This window comes from Delphinapterus leucas, unplaced genomic scaffold (genome assembly GCF_059928025.1).
Source record: "Delphinapterus leucas isolate spDelLeu-1000000601 "Yukka" unplaced genomic scaffold, BTC_Dleu_Yukka2 spDelLeu_asBTCV2_sq25, whole genome shotgun sequence".
NCBI lineage: Eukaryota > Metazoa > Chordata > Mammalia > Artiodactyla > Monodontidae > Delphinapterus > Delphinapterus leucas.
Genome location: NW_028322234.1, coordinates 11,826,301 through 11,849,744, shown reverse-complemented (window position 1 = coordinate 11,849,744; position 23,444 = coordinate 11,826,301). Strand labels below are relative to the sequence as shown.

Below are 23,444 nucleotides of genomic sequence, written 5' to 3'. Positions count from 1 at the left end.
CTGACTCCCTCAGCTGGGCCTGGGCTGCCCGCTGGGTTCCTGTGACCCTCTGAACCTGCCAGGCTTGGCCTTCTCTCCCCTGTGTCTTCCCACCTCAGTGCCCAGGAGCGACATGGGGCTGGCACCAGCAGGTGCTCCGTGAGGGAACGTGCCCCCTGGGCCCCCCAGTGCCTTGCAACTCCCCGTCCCCTCACCTCAGCCCCGGTTGCCCTGTGGACACCTGTCCTCTCCTGCTGGACAGACTGCATCCTGTGTCCCCGCTGGGGATGCTGATCAGCCACCGCCTCATCCTCAGCGTAGGCTGGGCAGGCAGGGCACATGGCAGCGCTTGTGGGGCGGGTGTTGTGGCACCCTGGAAGAATCTGGGGTGCCGTGGTGGGGGGGAAGGTGGCCCCGGCACCTGGCGGCTTACGCCCGCCTCCCTCCTCTCGCAGATGAAGACGTCTGTGTGTTCAAGTGCTCGGTGTCCCGGGAGACGGAGTGCAGCCGTGTGGGCAAGCAGTCCTTCATCATCACCCTGGGCTGCAACAGCGTCCTCATCCAGTTCGCCACGCCCAGCGGTACGTCTCCCTTCTGTCCCAGCAGCACACGGAGTGCCCAGAGCCAGGGGGCTTAGGCTCTCAGCCGTGGCGGGCGGGGGGCCTGGAGCCCGGGTAAAGCCCATTCATCTGACCCAGCGAATGCCCCACCAACATCAGAAATATTCCCAAGTAGAAATATGTCCATGGTAAGAGTACGTGCTCGCTGCCTGGACTCTGCCCCAGGCTTTGCCGGCTCCTTTGGGTCCTTCTGGGCTCTGCTTATATGTCCCCTCCTCTGAGAGGCCTGTCCTGACCTGCCCACACCCCAGGCCTCTTGGAGGAGCCGGTCACACGGGGGTCAGGGGCCCAGCCCTCCCGCAGCAGTGGATGGGGTGAGACAAGGTCCTGAGGTTGGCAGAAGCTTTGTTCCGAGCGCAGAGGAGACTCTGGAGGGTTCTAAGTAGACCCATCTGGGGGACACACGAGCAGGGCTTGCGGAGCCCCAGGCGAGTGCTGCTGGTGGCTCTGGGTGGGGGTCAGCAGTGGAGGTGGTGAGCCGCCCTGGGCTGGAGACCCCTCGAAGGGTCCAGCAACCAGGCTTGGTCCCTGCAGAGCCGAAGTCAGTGGGCCTGGTGGTCGGCGCAGGGGCTGGGGCAGGAGAGCCCAGGATGGAGAGGCCGCCCGCCCACGGCTGCCCCCAGCTTCCCCAGAGCCCTCTTACTTGTCTCAGTGCCCCCGATGGAGAGAGGAGGCTCCCCCAGCCCAGACCCTCAGGACTACCCGCCCTCAGGTGGCCTGGCTTCAGAGCTGAGAGAAGGCCGGGCTGGGAGAAAGCAGCCAGGTGGCTAACCACCTGCTGCCAGAAGCCCCACATTCCATTTCCTTCCTTATCCAAAATCAATCCCAATTCAATGTTTAAAAAAATAAGTTACAGAAACAGGGTTGTCATTAAGAGTTGATGACAAACCAGGGTTGTCATTAAGAGTTGACGTTTTAGATCCGCCTAGTCTTTTTCTGCTTCATGGATAGTTATATTCTGATTTTTTTCCTTTCAATCCTATCAGTTTCTTAAATCATGGTCAAGTATACATAGCAACAATTCTACCATGTTAATAACCCTTTTTGAGTGTCCATTTCAGTGGTATTAAGTATATTCATTGTGCAACCATTGTGCACATTGTGCAACCATCACCACCATCCAGCTCCAGAACTGTTTTATCTTCCCAAACTGTATATTTTTAAGATATTGTCTTTTAGGTGTTTTTGTTTTTTTTTTTAATTTATTTTTGGCTGCATTGGGTCTTCATTGCTTCACGTGGGCTTTCTCTAGTTGTGGTGAGCAGGGGCTGCTCTTCGTTGAGGTGCGCGGGCTTCTCATTGCGGTGGCTTCTCTTGTTGCAGAGCACGGGCTCTAGGTGTGCGGGCTCAGTAGTTGTGGCGCGAGGGCTCAGTAGTTGTGGCGCGCAGGCTCAGTAGTTGTGGCGCATGGGCTTAGTGGCTCCGCGGCACATGGGATCTTCCCGGATCGGGGATCGAACCTGTGTCCCCTGCGTTGGCAGGCGGATTCTTAACTACTGCGCCACCAGGGAAGTCCTGTCTTTTAGTTAATTGTGTTAAAATACGCCTAACGTAAAATTTGCCATCAACCATTTTCAAGTGTCCAGGTTCCAGAGGTATTAAAGCGCATTCACGAGATGCAGCCATCTCCACCATGCATCTCCATCCCCCATTTTCATCTTCCTAAACTGAAACTCTGTTCCCATTAAACACTAACTCCCCCTCCCCCACCCCTCCCCTCCAGCCCCTGGCCCCCACCGTCCTATCTGTCTTCATGATTTTGTTTGCTTCTTTTTCTTGATGCAATTTAGTGGTCTGTGTTCATAAACATAGTTCATTTGCCACGTAACACCTGGTCCTGCAGACCCCTGCTGACTGGTTCTGTCATGTGCTTCTCAGTGTCCACTGGGGTCCATCCAGTCCCCTCTGACCGGACACTGGGGTGGTGTCCCTGTGTCCACTTGCCACCCACAGACACTGCGTGAGCTGTGGGTGGACCCATGGGTATCTGCTGTGGTGAGTCCCAGAGACTTGATGCCCGGGTCATCCTTTGAAGGCTTTGGCCAAGCTGCCCTCTGGCGAAGCAGCGCCAGCCGCGTGGAGCACGCTCGCCCCTGACACCTGCCTTCTCCCGTGCCAGTCACCAAGGGCAGGCTTGGCTGCCCTTCTTCTTTTCCTTCAACTTCAACATTTGTGTGTATGTGTGTGTCGGGGAGGCGGTTTCAGATCACTCGTGCTCAAGGTAGAAAAGTCGGGGTGCACGCCTAGACAGAGCCCGCCACCCCTGAGCCGGCTTCCCCCTTCCAGATTTCTGTTCCTTCTATAACATCCTGAAAACCTGCCGGGGCCACACCCTGGAGCGGTCGGTGTTCAGTGAGCGCACGGAGGAGTCCTCTGCTGTGCAGTATTTCCAGGTGGGTACATACTGCCTGGGCCAGGCTGCTGCCCCCGGTGGCCCCCAGAGGCCATGCGGCACAGGGCAGGCCCACCCGGGTTCATGTCCTGGCTCTGCCCCTTACTCGCTGAGTAACCTTGGGCAGGTTTCCTCCGCTTGCTGGGCCTCAGTTTCCTCATCTGTGAAACAGAGATGCCAGTGCCTGCCTACGAGGGTTGCTGGAAAGATTTGAGTGCAGGTGAAGCTCAGGTCCACAGGCATTTTGAGTAATGATAGCATAGTTACAATGTCCTGAACACGTAGGGCATGCCAGCCACTGGCCCCAGCGCCTTGACACGTACGGAAGTACTTGAACCCTCCCAGCAACTCTAGGAGGTAAGTACTATTGTTGTCCCCATTTTACAGATGAGAAAACTGAGGCTCAGAGAGGTTAAGTGACTTGCTCCAAGTCACACAGCTATTATGCAACAGAGCCAAGATGGGAAGCCAGGTCTGCCTGATGCCAAAGCCTGTGCCCCTGCCCAGGTGCCACGCTGCCTCCCGATCGCCTGTTGTCTTACAAAGAGACCCCACAGCACCTCACCTGCCTGGCGCTCTGAGTTCTAGGGTTCTGTTTGATCCACTCCTCCACTTCTTTGGGGCCCCTAAGATGGGGCAGGTGGCCCTTGATCCCAGAACCCTGCGTGTGGCATATCCTGAGTTCTCCTGGGTGGCTTCCAGGACCAGGTATCAACCAACTGTGTCCTTTGGCCACAGCGACGGCGGTGGTGTCCTCCCTGGGGGCTGCCTCTAGCTTCCAGCTCCCTCTACTGGAGCAGGTAGCCGGGGAGTCCAGGCCAGCAGAGGGGGTGTGGCCTCCCCAGGGAGATCTCTGCCCGAAGTGGACCCTCCTCTGTCACAGGGTCGGCCAGGGCCTCGGCCGTCTGTCTGCTGCGTGCCCTGTGCCATTGGCATGTCTCTGTTCCAGTTTTATGGCTACCTGTCCCAGCAGCAGAACATGATGCAGGACTACGTGCGGACAGGCACCTACCAGCGTGCAATCCTGCAGAACCACACGGACTTCAAGGACAAGGTGAGCGGGGCCGGCTGCATCCACCCTGCTGCCTTCCTCCCTCTCCCTCAGGCTCTGTGCCCACCTCACTGGCTCAGTAGCCTCTATTTTTTTTTTCCCCTTTGTTCATTGATTTTATCTTTAATTTTTTCAGATTGCAAAAGCAAAATCTACTTTTTGTAGAAGCCCAGTGTGTATCAGATGGGCGTGAAAGGCCTCTGTCATTTCCCTCCAGAATGACCACTGCCAACAGTAAAGCTCTCTTCTTCCAAAATTTTCCCCCAGCATATATATTTTAGGGTTATAATCTTTTAAAATACAGATATACAAAATAGGACTGTATTCTACATTCGCTTCCTGCAAAATACTTTTCCCCCACTTAATGTTGTGTCTTGGCATGTACTGTTAAGTTACGTGGATGTAGTGTAATCTCGTCACTTCCCTAAATATATTTAAAATAGATGTAAATCTTTTTACTGTTACCAAGTAGTGAGCAGTTGACCCTTGAACAGCATGGGTTTGAACTGCACTGGTCCACTTATATGCAGACTGTTTTCGATAGATATGAGCAACTGTGCTATACGATCCACAGTTGGTTGAATCTGCGGCTGCAGACCCGTAGATATGGCGGGCCAACTGTATGGTTATACTCGGATTTTCTACTGGGTGGTGGGGCTGGCGTCGTCCCTGACTCCCGCATTGTTCAAGGATCAACTATATACTCGTGATTAAAAAGAGACCAGAGCATATATATTGGGAGGTGAAATTTTATTCTGTTCTCTTCTCGTGGCCTAGAGTTTGATTTTCCCTTTTAACCACATGAAAGCTTGTGGTTTTCTCGACATATCTAGGGGACTCTCCACATGATCCACGTGGATCTATGTCATCCGGCGCCTTGGTGATACACTCCCCCAGCATTGCTGAGAATCCCCTCAGGTGACTGAGCCTCCCGGTCCCAGGGCCTGAGCCCCACAGGCTGGGGAGGAGTCATCCTCGACACAGCGGCCATCCCTATGCCCTGGCGGCTGGCGTGGGCAGCATTGGGGCAGTGTTTGGGGCCCGGGAAGCCAGTGTCCCTTCAGCAAAGCCTCTTCCAGCTCTCCCAGGACGCAGATCCATTTCCTAGTTCATGCAGAGCTCTGAGAGGCACCCGAGGCCCTCCCACCCGACAGCACCAGCCCCTCTGCTGGGCGCTCGCCCTGTGCCCCACCACCACGCCCAGAGCAGGTCTCCTTTAGCGCGTGCGCACCAGAAACGTTTATCCTGATTCCGCTTGTGCGCGGAAGCAGTCAGACGAATCCAGAGTGTGGGACAGTCTACCACACACTAGCCGGGACTCCTCCCAGAGCCTGTGCTCTGGGACCCAGCAGCCCTGGAGAGGGCACCCGAGTGGGAGCTTTCCCTGGGGCTCTTCCCAGGTTGCGGGGTTGCCCTGCGGGGCCTGGGGTGGGAGGCTGCCCTCCTCCTACTGACCGCGTGGCCCTGGCCAGTCAGCCCTGCGTCTCAGTGGTTCTGCTGCGGGGCTCAGAGGTGTCCTTACCTAGTGAGCACTCATTCCCACGTGCTGCATAGACAGCGCACACCATTCCTTCTTGAATCGGGTCTGAGAGTGTGTACTGGTCTTAACATCCTAGCTGTCCTTAGAAGTCCCACTCTACCACCTTCGGATCCAAACTGCAGGCTCCTGTGGCTCTCAGAAAGCACCCTCGTGGGCAGCTGTCCGTGTAGAGGGGAAGCAGGCCGCAGGCCGGAGAGCGTGCTCCGTGGGTGGGTCTGCGGGGAGGGAGCGCCCCCTGACACACACACCTTTACGATCACGTCACTTTACCACTAATTTGTCCTCACTGCCCCCTCCTCCCTCAGATTGTTCTTGACGTCGGCTGCGGCTCTGGGATCCTGTCGTTTTTCGCCGCCCAGGCTGGAGCGAGGAAGATCTACGCGGTGGAAGCCAGCACCATGGCCCAGCACGCCGAGGTCCGTGGCCCTCGGGGTCCCAACCTGTCTCCGTGCCCCAGCTCTGTGCCTGCTGCAGCCTGGGGAAGCCAGCCCTGCTGGGAGCCCCCAGGAGACCTGACCCCTGGGTCCAGGGGAGCCTGGGAATATCATTCTCTACTTTGGTCTCTTGTCCCCGAAACTGAGTGGTTTCAGGGGGAGGGGCTTGCTGGGCCTGAGGTAGTCTCCCTTCCATGAAGGATGGTGGCCCACCGGGTTCAGGGGTGATTTGGGGCCTTCAGGAGCTTGATGGACTGGTGCTTCAGGGGCTGGACTGTGCAGTCACACAGACCAGGGTGGGATCTCGGCCTGGGGCAAGCCGCCCACCTCTCTGAGCCCCATCTGAGAGGTGGATGACAACAGGATTTCATTTTGTCAGTTGATGCTTTTTTGGCACTGAAGCCCTCATTCACAAAGTTTAAAACCTAAAAGCTACAAAGGTAAACAGTGAGGATGCTTCCCTCCCTGACCTCTGGCTCCCAACCACCTAGATCCCCCCCACTGGAGGGAGACAGACGTATGTAGAAGCTCCCCAGAGCCGCTCCATGAGCCCCCATGGGCTTCTCCACCCGCCAGCTCCCACACGAATGTACACGCCACCGTCTTGCACCTGGCTCTGCTCTCTTTACGATACATCTGGGATATGTCTGTGTCATCATGTAAAGAGCTTCCTCACTCTTTCTAGTGGCTGCAGAGCATCTCTGCCTGGACGAACCATTGTGTGTTGAGACACAGGCTGTAATTGACACTGAGGCTGCTTCTCAGTCTGTAGCACAAACGCTGCACCGAATCCCCTGCACACGTGTCCCCTCTCCGTGTGAGGTTACGTCTGTAGGGCAGATTCCTAGCATTGGAATCGCTGGGTCGGAAGGTGTGTCCAGGTTTAGCTTTGGCGGCTGTAGCAAGGCCTACTTGTCCTCGTCCCCAAGGTGACATCAGGAGGCTGCGGAGCTGCAGGAGGGGCGACCCAACAGGGAGGCAGAGGGGAATCTGGTAGCTGAGTGTGGATGGAGGCCCTCCCCCGCGAGGACCCCCGTGACCTCTGTGGCTCACCCGCCCTCAGGTCTTGGTGAAAAGTAACAACCTCACGGACCGCATCGTGGTCATCCCCGGGAAGGTGGAGGAGGTCTCACTCCCCGAGCAGGTGGACATCATCATCTCGGAGCCCATGGGCTACATGCTCTTCAACGAGCGCATGCTCGAGAGCTACCTCCACGCCAAGAAGTACCTGAGGCCTGGGGGTGAGTGTCCCTGCCGGTGCGGGCCACTGCCTGGGTGGGCGTTCCCTGGGCCCGAGGCCAGGGGTGCGCACCTGGGGGCCCCTTCAGAGAGCCCCTGGCTGCCGCTTAGTCAGCACGGGTGTGGTTCAGCTCCCCACTGGCCTGAGCTGGCGGCCTGGGGTACAGAGGGCATCTGGGCCTTCACCCCCACTCCCTACCCAGACCTGACCTCAGCTGGCTGGGCCCCAAACGAGGCCACATGTCCACTTGCCCGGTCTGCTCGGTCAGGGTATGGAGGGGCTTCCCTCAGGCCCGCAGAGAGCCACTGGGCTGCCTCTGGCATCTCATGGCCCATGGGGGACAGTGTCTGGCTGGGCTGTGGTCGGAGCAGGACATGTTCTGTGGCCGGCACCTTCTGCGAGGAACTGCCCTGTTGTCTTCATTCCTAGCGTTGTAGACCCTGCCCTCAGCCTGACAGACTCCTGCACTCATCACCATGGGGTGGGGTTGTGTGTGTGTGTGTGTGTGTGTGTGTGTGTGTGTGTGTGAGAGAGAGAGTGGGATGGGGGTTGTTGTGTGTTGGGGGGCAGCTGATGGCTGTGGTCTCCTGTCTGTGTCACTACCTGCCTGTCTGTGCTCTGGGGTCATTGGGTCACTGTTGACACCTGCTCATCTGTGTCACTGGTGGTCTGGTCTGTGCGTGGCCCTGAACATCTGCCAACGTGTCCGTTTCTCTGCTCAGTTCTGGGCACGTTCTGAGTATTTCTGTACAGGAAAGGGGCTGTGTGTGTGTGTGTGTGCGTGTGGTATAAGACGACCCCCGCCAGGGCAGAGCACAGGAGGTCCGTGCACTTGCGGCCCCACGGAGGGCAGGGGAGGAGTTGGTTTGTGGGGAAGGACCTGCCTCAGGCTCCACTCCGAGAGGTGGGAGGTAGGAGGTGGCTGCCATTCCCCACAGCTCTGTCCTGCGATCCAGGTGTGTGGGAAGCCAGGCTGCCCCAAGGCTTGTCCTAGACCTGCTCTCATGCTCTGCCCTGTTGATGGGCCAAGCTAGCCGGGGGGTAGGGTGGGGGGGAATTGGGGGTGGTGGGAGTCGGGGGTGGTGGGGAGCAGCAGCCCCAGCAGGATGTGGGCTCCTCCTCATGGGACGGAAGGACAGACGGGAGTCAGGCTCCAGTGGGCAGCTGCATACTCATCCCACTGGTCAAGCAGCCTGTCCGGGATGAGGCCTGGGGCTAACCTCTTCCCCTTCAGCCTGCGTGAGTGCGGCTTCATTCCATCTCAGGAAGCTCTTTCGGGGGATTGAGGGAACCCTCCCCGCAGCTGCACAGTTTTAGGTGCCTTCAGGGCTGGGGGCGCTTTTCCATGATGCTCCGGGGGGCTGATGGGCTCCTCCTGGGCAGGGGGCCTGGCTTGTGGCTTCTGGGCCAGTGAGCCCCTCCCTTCCCCACCCCAGTGGCTACAGCTGAAGGAAGGCTTGAGAAGGCAGATCCCCAGCACCTCAGGGACTCTTCCCTGGAATAAGAGGAGGGAGGGAGGCCCACATCTGGAGGCCAGGTGACTTGGGGCCCTAGACTCTAGAAGTAGGCAGGGCCTCCTGAGCCCTGGCTCTCCTTGCCACTGGCTCTGACTCATCTGTCTGTTCCTTGAGTCCCCCTCCCATTTCAGGCCATGCAAGTGGTCCACCCTGCCTGCCAGAGCCTGGGCAGTCCTGCGGTGGGGATTCAGCTGGGGCCCGTGATGCCATAGCCTGGGGCTCACCCTTGCTCTGTCCACAGCACTTTCCTTTGCCTTCCCTGCTGCACGCCCTTCCAAGAGACACGGTCTGGCTGACGGAGCAGGGCCCCTGGAGGCCTGGCCACACCCCAGGCACTGCTTACTTACCCCTGAGGCTCTGGCAGGTGCTTTCCTGTCTCCCAGCCCTTGTAATGGGACTTGAGGCCAGGCCCCCCTGCCTCCCTGGCTAGCTGTACAGGTTTAGTGAGGAGGTGTACGTCAAGTATTCAGTGGCCGCTGGCAGAGTAGGTGCTCAGTATCTCTTCATTGCCTGAGTGCATGAATGAGTGAATGATGAGTGAGAGGCTGGGAAGGCCCAGAGCTGGGGTCCTGGGGCCCTTTGGAGGCTCTGCCAGGTCCTGCTGAATGTCCCACCCTGACGCCAGCACCCCTCCCTGCCCCCACTCCCAGGAAACATGTTCCCCACCATTGGTGATGTCCACCTCGCACCCTTCACGGATGAACAGCTCTACATGGAGCAGTTCACCAAGGCCAACTTCTGGTGAGTGTGCCCCTGGGTGTCCTGCCTTCTCAGGGATGGCCCCACCTTTCTCTTATTCCTTATCCTCAGTAGGACCTAAAAGACTTGGGCTGGATGACGGCCAGCTGGGAGAGAAGGCAGGCTGCCCCAACTGTGTCCTGCTGCTGGTGACCTTGCCATGGGGGGTGGGGGCTTTCTGCAGGTACCAGCCATCCTTCCATGGAGTGGACCTGTCAGCTCTTCGAGGTGCTGCGGTGGACGAGTATTTCCGGCAGCCTGTGGTGGTGAGTGGGGGCACCCAGGGCACTCACTACCACAGTAGCACTGGGCATGGCCCTTCTCTGGGGTGACAGGAGAGGGGCATGGGCTTTCCTGTAAGGCCTTATGCAAGCTGTGCAGCACTAGGCAGGCCACCGTTGCTATCTGGGCTTCTGCCCCTGCACGGAGCTCTCACACAGGGATGCTGGGAATTAAGTAGCAATGCATGTAGAGTGCTTAGCACATAGTAAGCATGCAGTAACGTGTTTACAGTCATTAGACGAATTGATCCTTGGTGAACTGATTTTATTTGATTGATTTTAATTATTGAGATTTTTGAACTGATGTATAGACCCATGGTTCAAAAATCAAAAAAGTATAAAAGTGGAAAGCCTCCCTACGTCCATCTCCAGCCACACAGTTCTTTTTCCTATAGGCAAACAGTTGTTGTGTATTTTTCTAGAAGTCTTATATCTAAATGTGCGTATACAAATATACATATATTTAACCTTTTTTCCTTTCAAAGTATAGCATAATCAACATATTGTTCTGTCTTAGTTTGTCTGTGTTCGGAGGATATACACTGTATGATTTTGGTCCTTTGAAATTTGTTGAGAGCTGCTTTATGCCCAGTATGTGGTCTCTCTTGGTTTATGTTCCCTCTGTACTTGAGAAAAATGTATACCAATCACTTGTTGTGTACATTGTTATATTAATATCAGTTCGGTCACATTTGTTACTCATGTTGGTCAAGTCTTCTCTCTCTCTACTGTTTTTTTTTGGTCTGCTTCTCCTATCTATTACTGATTGTAGCTTTATTTTTCCATTTAGTTCTGATAGTTTTTGCCTTATTTTTTTTGACATTACTGTTATTAGGTGCATTCAGGTTTAGGATTATTTTTATATCTTCCTGTTGGATTGATCCTTTTGTCACTATAACAAGTGTCTTTTCTTACCTCTAGTAGTACTTCTTGCCTTACAGTCTTTTTTTTTTTTTAGTTTATTTATTTATTTATGGCTGCGCTGGGTCTTTGTTGCTGTGTGCGGGCTTTCTCTAGTTGCAGCGAGCAGGGGCTACTCTTCGTTGCGGTGCGCGGGCTTCTCATTGCGGTGGCTTCTCTTGTTGCAGAGCACGGGCTCTAGAGCGCACGGGCTCAGTAGTTGTGGCGCACGGGCTTAGTTGCTCTGCGGCGTGTGGGATCTTTCCGGCCCAGGGCTCGAACCCGTGTTTGCTGCGCTGGCAGGCAGATTCTTAACCACTGTACCACCACGGAAGTCCTTACAGTCTATTTTTTTCTGACAATAGTTTAGCTACTCAGGCTTTCTTTGGTTAATCTTTATAGGATACATACTTTTCATCCTTCTTCTTTCAGCCTTTTTATAACCTATTACTTAGGGTTTACCTCATGTAAATATCATATATTTGGGTTTTGTTTTTTAACCAGATTGACAGGTTTTTGTCTTTTAATTAGAATATTTAGACCATTTATATTTAATGTGATTACAGGTCTTTATGGCTATAAATCTATCCTTTTACTATTTTTCTATTTATCCTGTTGTTTCTTTTTAACTCTTTTCTTGCTTTCTTTTGTTTTAATAAGGTATATATTATTTATCCCCCTCTTGATTGTCTTTCACTAGTTTTGGGAGACTCTAGGGCAGCATCTCTCTCTTTTTTTTAAAAATTAATTTAATTAATTAGTTTATTTTTGGCTGCGTTGGATCTTTGTTGCTGCGCGCAGGCTTTCTGTAGTTGCAGTGAGCGGGGGCTACTCTTCATTGCGGTGTGCTGGCTTCTCTCGTTGCAGACCACGGACTCTAGGTGCACAGGGTTTCAGCAGTTGTGGCTCGCGGGCTCAGTAGTTGTAGCGCATGGGCTTAGTTGCTCCGTGGCATGTGGGATCTTCCCAGACCAGGGCTCGAACCCATGTCCCCTGCATTGGCAGGAGGACTCTTAACCGCTGCGCCACCAGGGAAGCCCAGCATCTCTTTAAACACTACCTCTGTCCCATCCTCTTTCTTCTTTTGGAACTCTGATTATGTATACATTAGACCTTTTCACCATTTCTCAGATGATTCGTATACTCTTTTCTATACTTATACTTTTCTATCCCAATTGCATAATTTTCATGTTTTCTCCTTATCCATCTCCCAGTTCCAATTCTCTCATCACTATGTCTAATCTGAATTTTTTTTGTTGTTTTTGGAAAAAAAAATTTTTTGTGTGATGTGAACTTTTAGGATTTACTCTCCTAACAACTTGCATGTATAACGTACAGCAGAGGTAATTATATTTATCATGGTGTACATTCCATCCCTAGTACTTATCTTATAACTAGAAGTTTGTAGTTCCTTTTGACTGCCCATCCAACTCCTCCTCCCCCCTGGTTTTCTAAAATTTCAGTTCTAGAGTTTCATTTTGCTTATTTTTTTTATTATTTCAGTTCTCTGTGAAATTTGTTCACCTTTTTTCCTTAAACATGTTAATTCTAAGTCTCTGATCACTTTTAGTATCTGGATAGGTGGTAAGTGTATTTCTGTTTTTTCTTCTCCTGGTTTTTGGTACTTTGGTTCTGTCTCTTGGTATGCCTGGTCATTGAATGCCAGAATGAAAAATTATAGAGGCTCTGGATGATGTTTTTCTTTCCAAGGATTCGTTTTTGTTCAGGCAAGAAGCCATAATGACAGATTACCTTGGTCCTATGAGGCATTTAAGACATTTGGAGGTTGCTTTTCAGACTCTGCTTAACTGGCATATCGCCCGGTTTCCCTGTAAGGCAGCAGTTCTCAGACATTTTCGTCTCAGGACCCTTTTACATTCTCAAAAATGTAGGATCCCAAAGAAGTTTTGTGTGCATTGTATTGATTGATGTACCGTCAATATCTATTGACATTAAAAACCCAAGAAATTTAAAAAATACACATTAGTTAATTTAAGGATAACAATAAAAACCCATTACGTGTTAACATAAATAGCATTTTTAAAAAGAAAACTATATTGCAAAACTTTCCAGCAAGAATTAGCGACATTTTAAATTTGCAAATCTTTTTAATGGCTGGCTTAGCAGAAGACAGTTGGATTCTGCTTCTGCATTCAATCTGTTGTGGTATCACAGGTGAGTGAATGAATGAAAAGGGCAGAAAACAGTGTTATATCATGAAAATAGTTTTGACCTTGAGGGTGCTCTGAAAGGGACCACATTTTGAGAACCGCTGCTTTAGGGCATAGTCTTCATGGTCTTGGTGAGCCTGGTGGTTCACAGGGCCCCTTGTTCCATACTCCGAGCACCAACATGGTGCTGAACCTTTCATTAGCTTTTTAATCTCATAGAAGTAGCTTTCTGCTTGATTTCCCTACCCCCATCCCACATGTAGCTCAGGAATTGGCAAATGCCACGAAGTGAAATCACGCGCAGACTGTCCACCTCAAATTTCCACATTTCCGTTTTCTTTAGCATCTTGGCCCCTTGAGTGCTAGCTGCCTTGGTAATCCCGAACCCCCATTTTGCTTTCCCCACCCAGGGAGGCTGCTGAAAGGCCCCGTCCCAAGGGGAAAGGCACAGGCCGAAAAGCATCTCTCCTCTCTCTAGGATCTTGGCCCCAAAGCTGTGGCTGCTGTGGTCGCTCTCCAGTGATTTCAGACAACTGGGGTTTTTTTCCTTTGTTTTTCATTCAGTTCGTATAGTTCTTGGCAGCAGTGTTAGTCTGATAAGAAATCTCCGTCATGGCTGGGAGTGGACGTCAGTGCACAGTTCTCTAACTTTTTTTTTTTTTGTGAACTTGTTTAACAGTTTACCTTAGAGATCTTTCCCCATCATAAACAGCCTCTTCATTCTTTTTCATGTACATAATCTTTTATTGTTGGGCCATTACTTGTTTCATTAGATGGTTTCCAGCGTGTCGCTGCTATAGGCAATCTGTAACTCCATGTGTAAGTTTGTACATGTGCACATAGATCTGTAGGTTAAAATCCCAGAAGTGGAACTGCCAAGTCTTTAATGCAGATGAATGGTTGTCATTTTGCGAGCTGTCACCTAATTTCCCTCCATTGTGTTGTACCAATTCCCCCTCCCCCCAGCATGTCTGAGAAGGGCAAACTGGTTTTAGCTGAGTGGCCTAGACGCCGTGGCCAGACTCAGGACTTCACCCCGTGCCTGAAGTCAGGTCACACCTCTGATCTCTTCCAGGACACATTTGACATCCGGATCCTGATGGCCAAGTCTGTCAAGTACACGGTGAACTTCTTAGAAGCCAAAGAAGGAGATTTGCACAGGTACTGGCACCCATGCCCTGTCCTCCTGGGTCTGGCTCCTGCTGGAGGTCAAGGCCACAGCCGGCTCCCTCAGGCAGAATTCTCCTCCCCAGGGCAGGCGGGCAGGGCCCTCGAGACTCAACACCCAAGTACCCCTCTCCTCTCCTGGCAGCCCCTGTTCAGCTAGCTTCCCCAGCAATCACTGCCCTTTGCCTTTCAGGATAGAAATCCCATTCAAATTCCACATGCTGCATTCCGGGCTGGTTCACGGTCTGGCCTTCTGGTTTGACGTCGCTTTCATTGGCTCCATGTGAGTGTAACAGGGCAGAGCAGGTGGCCCCTGCCCCTGGCCCCAGGGACTTGCCTGCAGTTGGGAAGCCCAGGCCTGGCTGGCTCAGATGATGAACTGGGGGCTGCGAGGGCAGGACCTGACTCCTCTGGGTTCCACTGTTTCTTCCAAAGGCAGCAGGCGCTGGCCTTCAAGCAGTAGGCTGTTGTGGCGGGGTGGGTGTCTACCCTGTTCTGAGTGACTGTTCTTCACGGGACCTGACTGTGTCTCTTGGCATGTATGTCAGGGTGAGTGGGTGCCCCATAGCTGTGGGGCTGTGTGTTAACTTCCTGGACAGCCAACCTGTCTCGGCTCCAGGGCCCCAGGGGACCCCTGGGTGGCGGGGCACAGATGCCTGGGGAGAGCTCAGGGTGCACAAGGTGGGGGCTGCAGCCCGGGCAAATGCATGCCTCTTCCTGCTTGGCAGAATGACCGTGTGGCTGTCCACGGCCCCGACGGAGCCCCTGACCCACTGGTACCAGGTCCGGTGCCTGTTCCAGTCACCACTGTTCGCCAAGGCCGGGGACACGCTCTCAGGGACATGTCTGCTTATTGCCAACAAAAGGTGTGAGCTGCTGGCTGGGGCTGGGGGAGGCAGGGCTCCAGTCCATCCATGCAGCCGGCTCATGGCCGGCCCCTCCTGCCTTCTCTACAGACAGAGCTACGACATCAGTATTGTGGCCCAGGTAGACCAGACAGGCTCCAAATCCAGTAATCTCCTGGATCTGAAAAACCCCTTCTTCAGGTAGGATGGGCCCTTGGCCTGCACGCGGTGGGAGGGGGCGTGCCCCTCCTCGCCTGCAGCCCCTCAGCCCTGTCGACCGGTCCGTCTCTGCCACAGATACACAGGCACGACGCCCTCCCCGCCGCCTGGCTCCCACTACACGTCCCCTTCGGAGAACATGTGGAACACCGGCAGCACCTACAACCTCAGCAGCGGGATGGCCGTGGCTGGTGAGCAGGCCCGCGTGTGGGTGGGGCAGGTGCCAGTGTCACTTCCTGGACACACCTGCCGGTGCTTGCTGAGTAAACGCTGGCAGTTCTGGCCCCTCGAATCCCTGCCCAGGACACTGTCCCCCGCCCCTGACATGTCGCTCCCCGGCACAGGGATGCCGACCGCCTACGACCTGAGCAGTGTTATCGCCGGCGGCTCCAGCGTGGGGCACAACAACCTGATTCCTTTAGGTGAGCGCACGGGGGGTGGGCGCGCTGGGGCGAGCTCAGGCCTTCGGCCTCACCCCCTTTTCTTCTTCCCGGGGGCTGAGGTCCCCCGCGCCGTTCCTCTCTGCCTCGCTCTGCCAGCACCGCGCCCACTCTCCCCACATCTGAGTGTGAGCACCCACTACGCTGGGCACGTGGGCCGGGCGGGCTGGGGGCGGTGACGCCATCTCCTTTCCTTCCTTCCTTCCTCTTGCTGCGCAGCCAACACGGGGATTGTCAATCACACCCACTCCCGGATGGGCTCCATAATGAGCACGGGGATTGTCCAAGGTAACGGTGGGCGGGGGGAGCAGGGTCCCGCGGGTGTGAGGGTGCCCACCGCCGGGCGCCCGCCTGCCCTCTCGCCTGCGCTCTCTCTCTCTGACTCTGCCGTGGGTCTGGGCGGGCGAGGGGGCAGAGCTGGCTCCTCAGTGCCCACACCCCGCCCCACAGGGTCCTCCGGCGCCCAGGGCAGCAGCAGCGGCAGCTCCAGCGCCCACTACGCGGTCAACAGCCAGTTCACCATGGGCGGCCCCGCCATCTCGATGGCCTCGCCCATGTCCATCCCAACCAACACCATGCACTACGGGAGCTAGGGCCCTCCGGCGTGGAATGGACTGACAGCACCAGGAAACCAAATGAAGACCCTGCCCACCCCCCCTCCACCCGGGTGGCTCTCACCCTTGTACCGGAGAAGCCCAAACACCCGCTCACAGCCCTCTTTGCTATGGGAACTTGAACACTTTTTTACACGATGTTGCCGCCGCCCCCAGCCCGCTGCCCGCCCACATCTTGGCCCTGAGCGCGTGTCGCTGCCATATTTTACACACGATCGTGTCGTGGGAGCCCTGTTACCCGCTCCTGCCCTCTCCACCCTGACCTGGGTTTGAAATCTTCTGTAACAGGTGTGTCCGGGCCTGACAGCTGCAGGCCTGGCAGGGAGGGAGGGGAGCAGCTGCCGCCCGCGCCCCCCCTACCCCCCCCCCCCGCCATCCCCCGGCCCCTCAGGCCTGCCCCCTGCCTGTCTCCAGTGGGAAGGCAGTCCTGGCCAGGCGGGGCCTCCCCTTCAACTACCAGGCCTTGGTCACAATGGGCGTGACATGCTGCTTTTTTTAATTTTATTTTTTTACGAAAAGAACCAGTGTCAATCCACAGACCCTCCGAGACATCAGGCCGGCCGGGCCGAGCCAGCAGCCCCTCTCCCCGACTCAGAGGCTCAGTGGCGAGGGGCAGCCCTGCCGAGTCTTCAGGATGGGGCGGGGCCGGGCCTCTGGAGCCCCTCGGCCCCCTCCCACCAAAGGGTTCACCTCACACTTGAATGTACAACCCACCCGGCTGTCGGGAAGGCCCTCCGTCCTCGGCCCCTGCCACTTGCTGCTGTTCTGTCCCTGAGCCCCTGCAGGTCCCACACCCACACCAAGAGCTAGAACAGGTGGCCTCGTGGGCCCTGGGGGGAAGGGTCACTGTCAGCCGCTTGAGCAGACACAGAAACCTCAAGGGTCTGTCGTGGAAGGCATCCTTTTTCCTTGTAGCTAACGTTAGGCCTGTGTATCCCCTTCAGTATTTGTAGATGCTCCAGTCCCTACTACTATGATGGCATTTTGGTCCCTCCCCAGCCTGGGAAGGGGCCTTGCAGGGACCTCCAAAAAAAAGAAAAGAAAAAAAAACTAATAAACAAGGAAATGTATGTTTCAGCACAGGCAATTTTCTTCTACTTCTGCTCCCCGTTTCTAACACCCCCAAACTCGGATGTGGTGGAGCTCAGGCTAGGCCCAAGGCCCACTAACTGGGCCCCCCAGGAAGAGCAGGCACAGCCGAGGCTGGGGTGGCCCCCTGTGCTGCCCGCCCATCCTGGCAGGTGGCCTGTGGGGCAATGGCTGCCCTGGAAGCTCCCTGCTCTGCCCCTCTCCCGCCTTTATATAAATTCTTTGAATCACCTTTGCATAGAAAATAAAAGTGTTTGCTTTGTAAGAAAAGTCTGGAAAGTAGCAAAATCATCTCGAGGTCTCAGGGGAGCCTTCAGTCACCGTCTGGGGGGCAGGGCAGGCAGAGGCACCCCCTTACGTTGGGCCTGAAAGAGAGAAACTCCTAGGAGTGGCCCCATGACTTCTAACCTTGGGATGGGGGCCAGAGACCCCCTCAGCCACAGCTGGAAACAGTTCCTCACCTGCGGGCTCCAGTCTTCCTAGGCTGCTGCGGACCTTGGCGGGGGCGGTGACAATAGTACGGTTGGGGGCTGAGATGTGGCCTGGTGGGGAGGTGCCGCGGGCTCCAGAGGTAGCGGCTGGAAGAAGTAAAACTGAACCGAGAGAGCCCTGGGTCAGCATCAGAGCCAGCAAGCCAACCCCCCCACCCCAGGCCCAGCCTGTGCCCACCCCAGCCCGGTACCTTACAGCCCGTGGCCAGGAGGGCGTGGAGCAGCACCACCACGGAGAGCAGCAGCACAGCCGCCAACCGGGTGTCCTCACGGACGACGGGCCAGAGGGTGAACACCAGGCCCGCGGCTGACAGGGCCAGGGCCAGGGCCCCGGAGAGCCACTGCAGCCATGGGACAGGGATGAGCCACAGGACCTGGGGACGACACAGGCAGCTGCTACCAGGTTGTCCCCGTGGTGCCCGGGGCCCACCCGTCCCTGAGCCCCACTCACCACAGTGGGGATGAAGACAAAGAGGGAGTAGCCATAGACGCACACCGTCTCCAGGAAGGTGTAAGGCCCCATGCGCTCCCGGACACCCTTGCGCCACTGCAGGAAGCCCCACAGTGCCAGCGGCACGAGCCACGCGTAGCAGTAGATGGCAGTGCCGGCCACGGTCACTGCGGGCAAGGCAGGTAATCGCCCCTGGGCCATGGCACTGCCCCCCCCCCCCGGTACCAGGCCTTGCCCACTTCGCTTACCTTTGTGGAACTGGGGGCTGTAGTGGATGGAGGGGTCCCTCCTCTGGGCCAGCACCAGGGTCAGGTTGCCGGTGACGGCCAAGACGAAGGCCAGTGTGGCACAGATCCAGAAGGGGCCTGCGGGCGGGGCATGCTCAGGGTCCCAGGGTGGGACCTCCCAGGACAGGTGACTTGTCCCATCTTGTCCCAGCCTCTTCCCAAGCTCCGGGCTGCCTCCACCCCCCTCCGCCCCCCCATCGACCCGATTCATCGACCCGGCGTCACACCAGCAACAAACTGGCAGCTGAATCCAGTGCTGGCGCCCAGCACTCATCGATGGCCTTTGACATAGCTGACGCCCTCCTTCTGGAAACACTCTCCATGTGGTTCCCAGGACTTTACGTTTTTGCTTTTGTCTCATCTCACTGGCAGCTCCTCAACCTTTCTGACTCCCTGAGCTCTTTAACAGTGGGGAGCCGGCCCGGGGCCCAGTCTTCAAACCTCTTCTCTGCATTCACACATTCATTCTTGTGTGATCTCGTTCAGCCTCAGGGCCTTATGCCACCTCTGTGCCAACGACCCCCAAATGTCTCAAGTCTGGGCCTCTGCCCTGAACCTGCAGCTCCTATCCAACGTCCCCACTCCACCCCACCACACTCACCCTTTCCCCTCGAGTCGCACGCCTTTCCGCATCAGTAAATAGCAACTCCCGCTTTCTGGTAGTCCAGCCAGAAACTCTGGAGCCTCCTTATCTCCTCTCCTTCCACCCCACATCTGACGTGTTGGCTTCATCTTTGACGTATGCCAGAATCCAGCACCCGGTGCTCTCCACCCCAGGCCAGGCCCGTCATCCCACGCTGGACCTCAGCAGTCGCCTCCTCCCTGGTCTCCCAGCTTCTGCCCTCCCCCCACTCCACCCCCACCCCGGGCCCAGAGCACCGAAGGACACTTAACTAAGATCCCTTCTCACCACAGCATAGGAGGCCTGTGTAATCTGTCCTGTCACCTCTGTGGCCTCCTGGCAGCTCACTCCAGTCCAATGACAGTGCTGCCCTGCAGTGCAGGCCTGTTTCCACCACATCCCACTTCTGTAATGTTCTTCCCCGGGGTCTCCCCACACCCCGCACTGACACCAACCAGGCTCATTCTCTCACCCTCCTCAGAGGGGTCTTCCCTGACCAACCCGTGCGAAATCACAATTCCCATCCTCTAAACCCTGTGCTTCTCTCCCTAGCCCCAACGCCCTCTGCAGCCTCATTTGGCTCTATCTCCCTGAACAGAGTGTAAGTTTCACGCTCCCCATGAGTGATTCTGCTTTGTTCTCAGCTGTATACTGGGGCCTGGCACTCAGTCCACATTTGCCCAATGAATAATCGAATGAACTGAATGCACAACCTCACTCACCATACAGGTCTGGCCGATTCCGCAGATGGTGCCGTACAAAGTTGTGGCCGGGCCGGGGCAGCAGCGAGCCTTTGATCCGGTCCAGGACCTGGGGGGCAAGGCCGGGGCCTAGGATGGAAGCCCACCTGGGGCTCTTCACCACCCAGGAGGAAAGGGGTCAAGCTCCTCAGGGGCTCCTGTCTTCTTATGGGCTGGAGCCCGCCCCTTCCCCGGGCAGCCCTCACTCAGTATCCCAGTGTCCCACCACTCTGAAGGACGCTTCAGGGCCTGCCATCTTCTTCTTTGCTTCCTCCGCCTCCAGCTTGGCTGCCCCGGACTCCCCTTTTGGCTCTCTCCCCCCACCCCATTAACAGTCGTCAACAAGTCCTAGTCCTGGGCGTTCTCCTTCCCCCATCTCTCCCAACGTGTTCCCTACTCCGCAGCCCTGGTTTATTACCATCTCCCACCCTGGCCTGGGGCCTCCGATCCATGTTCCATGCTACTCAAGCCTCTCCTGCTCTAAACCCTTCCATGACTCCCCAGCACCCTTAGGATAAAACCCAGACTCCTTAACATAGCTCACGAGGCCCTTGGTGATCTGGCTTCTCTCCGCCAGTCCCCCACCTCACTCTCCAGCCTGAGTGACAGGTAGCCTCTGCAGTAGTGTGTGCCTTCTCTCACCTTTGGTCCTCCGCATGTGCCGTTCCCTGTGCCTGGAACATACTTATGCTTCCCTCTACCCTTCCTGGCTAGGTCTACCTTCTCCTCTAAGTCTCAGCAAATTCCTCACCTCCTCCAGTGGGCCCTTCCCTAACCCACCGTATCACTTGTGTCCCCCATGTTCCCAAGAGTCCTGGTCACGCCACATCCTTGCAGCACACACAGTCACACCTACCAGCCTGGGTAGGAGCTCTTGTTCTCCCAGGTGCATATTGCCAGCACTTGCCCAGGGCCTGGTGCACAAGAAGTGCTCAGTGACTAGTGGCTGAACCCCAAGCGTGACTCCAAGTCCCATCCCACCAGCTTTCCCGGCCTGACCTGTGAGGTGTCCACGTCAAAGAAGCTCTGATAGTAGCTAAAGGTCCAGAAACCAGGCTGCTGCTTCTCCTCCTGTAGGAGCTGCACAGTGAAGGCTTTCAGCGCTTGGGGGGTGGCAGGGGTGGGTGGTTGGGACAAGGGGCAGGGCACGGGGACTTATGGGACTCACCGCGGTCTTGTCACTCTCCTCCACCTCGTCCTCAGCTCCGTAGCTGCCACCTGAGTCCACGGCCACAGCCACGTGCTGCTGGGGAACCAGCTGATCACCTCTGGGGGTGGCCTCATTTGGGGTCTGGGCCAGCAGATTAGTAGCTTCCTCAAACTCTGTCAAGAAGGCATACGGGACACGGGCATATTTGGGAGTCAAGACAATTTGGTTTCGGGGCTTCCCTGGTGGCGCAGTGGTTAAGAATGGGCCTGACAATGCAGGGAACATGGGTTCGATCCCTGGTATGGGGAGATCCCACATGCCGCGGAGCAACTATGCCTGTGCGCCACAACCACTGAGCCTGCGCTCTAGAGCCCGCGAGCCACAACTACTGAGCCCATACGCCACAACGACTGAAGCCCACGCGCCTAGAGCCCGTGCTCTGCAACAAGAGAAGCCACCGCAATGAGAAGCCTGCGCCCTGCAGCGAAGAGTAGCCCCCGCTCGCCACAACTAGAGAAAGCCCGCGCACAGCAACGAAGACCCAACCTAGCCATAAATAAATAAATTTATCAAAAACAAACAGAACAATTTGGTTTTGCCCACTGCTCATCTGGGGGCCAACGCTAACCGTAACCACCTGGGTGTTCACCCCCCAATTCAGGGCACGTCTTCCTCAACTCTGGTGAGTGGGAAAGAGGTGTGTCCCCTCCCTTCTAACATGGGCCCGCAATTGAGGGCTGATCCTGGAATGAGGTAGAGGCTCGGGTTTGAGGCCTGAGTTTAGGGCGGGAGCGGGATTCGAGTTAGGGATGGGTTTCATGCCTGGGCCGGGGTTCACAGCTGACTGGGGTTCGGGTTAGATCTGAGTTGGAACCTGGATGAGAGGTTCAGGCCAGCGGAGGGGACAAGAGTCGGGCCCGGTCGCGGATGCACTCACCGTGGAAGGCTAGCTCGTCTGCCGCTGCCATGGTCGCTCAGGGCCGTCACCGCATCCCGCTCTGAGGACAGAGGCCAATCAGGCCCGCCCCCGACCTCTCTCGGGGCCCCTCCTGGAGGCTAGCCTCAGCCCCGAGCCCGGTCTGGCGGCTAACCGCACCCACCGGGGCGTGAACTCGCCGCTCCTGCCCCACAGGTGCACCCACGGCCCCCTCACCTTCGGCTACCTCAACTGGCGGGGCCCGGGCTCTCTGCGCCTGCGCAACCCGCCTGCCAGCCTCAGACGACCGTACTCCGATCTGACAGGAACATCCGGCATCGGTCCGTATTCTACCCTCTTCCGATGGGAATACACTTCCGGCAGTGTTGACGCTTGCGCAGAAGAGACTCCCCGGGTCTTCTGCTTCGCCTACCTGGCGTTTCTCTTCGGAGTGAGGACGCAAAGCCGGAAGACAATGGCGGCGGCCGTTCTGAAGAGATTTTGGCCCCGAAGCCGTGGAGAGACTGGTGACACTGCGGCCGCAAAGCCCGGCGTGTGGGCACGGTTGGGTGAGTAGCGGCGGGAGGCGGCGGGGTGGGCGGCCGCAGCGGCCGCACCGCCCTCATCGCGCTTCTCTCCCCTCAGGCGCCTGGGCCCGCGCGCTGCTCCGGGACTACGCTGAGGCCTGCGGGGACGCGGCGGCGGCGGCGAGGGCCCGACCCGTGCGGGCGGCCGTGTACGTGGGGCTGCTGGGTGGCGCGGCGGCCTGCTGCGCCCTCGCGCCGAGCGAGGCGGCCTTTGAGGAGGCGCTACTCGACGCGTCGGGGACCCTCTTGCTGTTGGCGCCCGCCACGCGCAACCGCGACTCGGAGGCGTTCGTGCAACGGCTGCTCTGGCTGCGGGGTCGCGGCTGCCTGCGCCACGTGAGCCTGGGTCTCTGCTCGCTGGTGTACGAGGCGCCCTTCGACGCCCAGGCCAGCCTCTACCAGGCCCGCTGCCGCTACCTGCAGCCCCGCTGGGTCGACTTCCCGGACCGGATCCTGGATGTGGGCTTCGTGGGCCGCTGGTGGGTGCTGGGGACCCGGATGCGCGACTGCGACATCAACGAAGACGAGTTTCTGCACCTGCCGGCACATCTGCGCGTCGTCGGGCCCCACCAGCTGCACTCGGAGGCCAACGAGCGGCTCTTCGACGAGAAGTTCAAGCCCGTGGTGCTCACCGACGATCAGGTGGACCAGGCGCTGTGGGAGGAGCAGGTCTTGCAGAAGGAGAAGAAGGACCAGCTCGCCCTGAGCCAGGCCGACCCGCTGGTGCCGTCGGAAGTTGCGAGATGAAACCCAGACCAGCCTGGGTCCCGATCGGGCTCTGAGCCCCGGCAGACTGTTGGCCCGGGATTGTGCAGTTGGTGCGAGTGAGCCTCAAACGCGGAGTGACGGAAATAAATTATTTGCACTGTTCTCTCCCTGCGTTTTCACAAAATCGGGGGCCTCCCTCTCACCTGTTGATTGTGAGCTAACGCTAATTCAGAGCCTCCTTGGTCTAGGAGTTGG

General features: G+C 56.6%; 3 protein-coding genes across 13 annotated transcripts in view; 2 read left to right on the top strand and 1 right to left on the bottom strand.

Moving 5' to 3' along the window:
* Nucleotides 1-17,469, top strand: part of CARM1 (coactivator associated arginine methyltransferase 1) — a 41,415-nt gene extending 23,946 nt beyond the window's left edge. Inside the window, exons 2-16 of one of the 7 annotated variants that reach the window (XM_022557035.2) lie at nt 435-560; nt 2,886-2,992; nt 3,941-4,045; nt 5,888-5,998; nt 7,080-7,257; nt 9,424-9,514; nt 9,696-9,777; nt 13,939-14,024; nt 14,224-14,313; nt 14,759-14,896; nt 14,987-15,076; nt 15,173-15,285; nt 15,439-15,516; nt 15,754-15,822; nt 15,985-17,469. In XM_022557035.2, the coding sequence (XP_022412743.1) occupies nt 435-560; nt 2,886-2,992; nt 3,941-4,045; nt 5,888-5,998; nt 7,080-7,257; nt 9,424-9,514; nt 9,696-9,777; nt 13,939-14,024; nt 14,224-14,313; nt 14,759-14,896; nt 14,987-15,076; nt 15,173-15,285; nt 15,439-15,516; nt 15,754-15,822; nt 15,985-16,127 (1,607 nt within the window). In that variant the 3' untranslated portion in view covers nt 16,128-17,469. Of the gene's footprint in view, nt 1-434; nt 561-2,885; nt 2,993-3,874; nt 4,046-5,887; nt 5,999-7,079; nt 7,258-9,423; nt 9,515-9,695; nt 9,778-13,938; nt 14,025-14,223; nt 14,314-14,758; nt 14,897-14,986; nt 15,077-15,172; nt 15,286-15,438; nt 15,517-15,753 lie in introns of all 7 variants that reach the window. The other 6 variants (XM_089905465.1, XM_089905467.1, XM_030764445.2 and 3 more) reach the window with 6 other exon arrangements.
* YIPF2 (Yip1 domain family member 2) lies at nt 16,622-22,232 on the bottom strand. 5 transcript variants are annotated; one of them, XM_089905474.1, is made up of 10 exons: nt 22,132-22,232; nt 21,916-21,976; nt 20,997-21,151; nt 20,828-20,908; nt 19,811-19,943; nt 18,428-18,544; nt 18,180-18,346; nt 17,920-18,102; nt 17,699-17,830; nt 16,622-17,602 (listed from the first exon to the last, which is right to left on the bottom strand). In XM_089905474.1, the coding sequence occupies exons 2-9, from the start codon at nt 21,944-21,946 to the stop codon at nt 17,717-17,719; spliced, it is 981 nt and encodes a 326-aa protein (XP_089761600.1). In that variant the 5' UTR covers nt 21,947-21,976; nt 22,132-22,232; the 3' UTR covers nt 16,622-17,602; nt 17,699-17,716. The 5 variants fall into 5 exon arrangements, with proteins under 5 accessions (XP_089761600.1, XP_089761602.1, XP_089761601.1 ...); XM_089905476.1 differs by having other exon boundaries at nt 22,142-22,231; XM_089905475.1 differs by lacking the exon at nt 22,132-22,232 and having other exon boundaries at nt 16,622-17,619; nt 21,916-22,124.
* On the top strand, nt 21,983-23,351 carry TIMM29 (translocase of inner mitochondrial membrane 29). Its single transcript, XM_022557033.3, has 2 exons — nt 21,983-22,463; nt 22,540-23,351. Exons 1-2 carry the CDS (start codon nt 22,370-22,372, stop codon nt 23,226-23,228), a joined length of 783 nt encoding a protein of 260 aa, XP_022412741.1. The 5' UTR covers nt 21,983-22,369; the 3' UTR covers nt 23,229-23,351.
* Nucleotides 23,352-23,444: the final 93 nt, after the last annotated feature.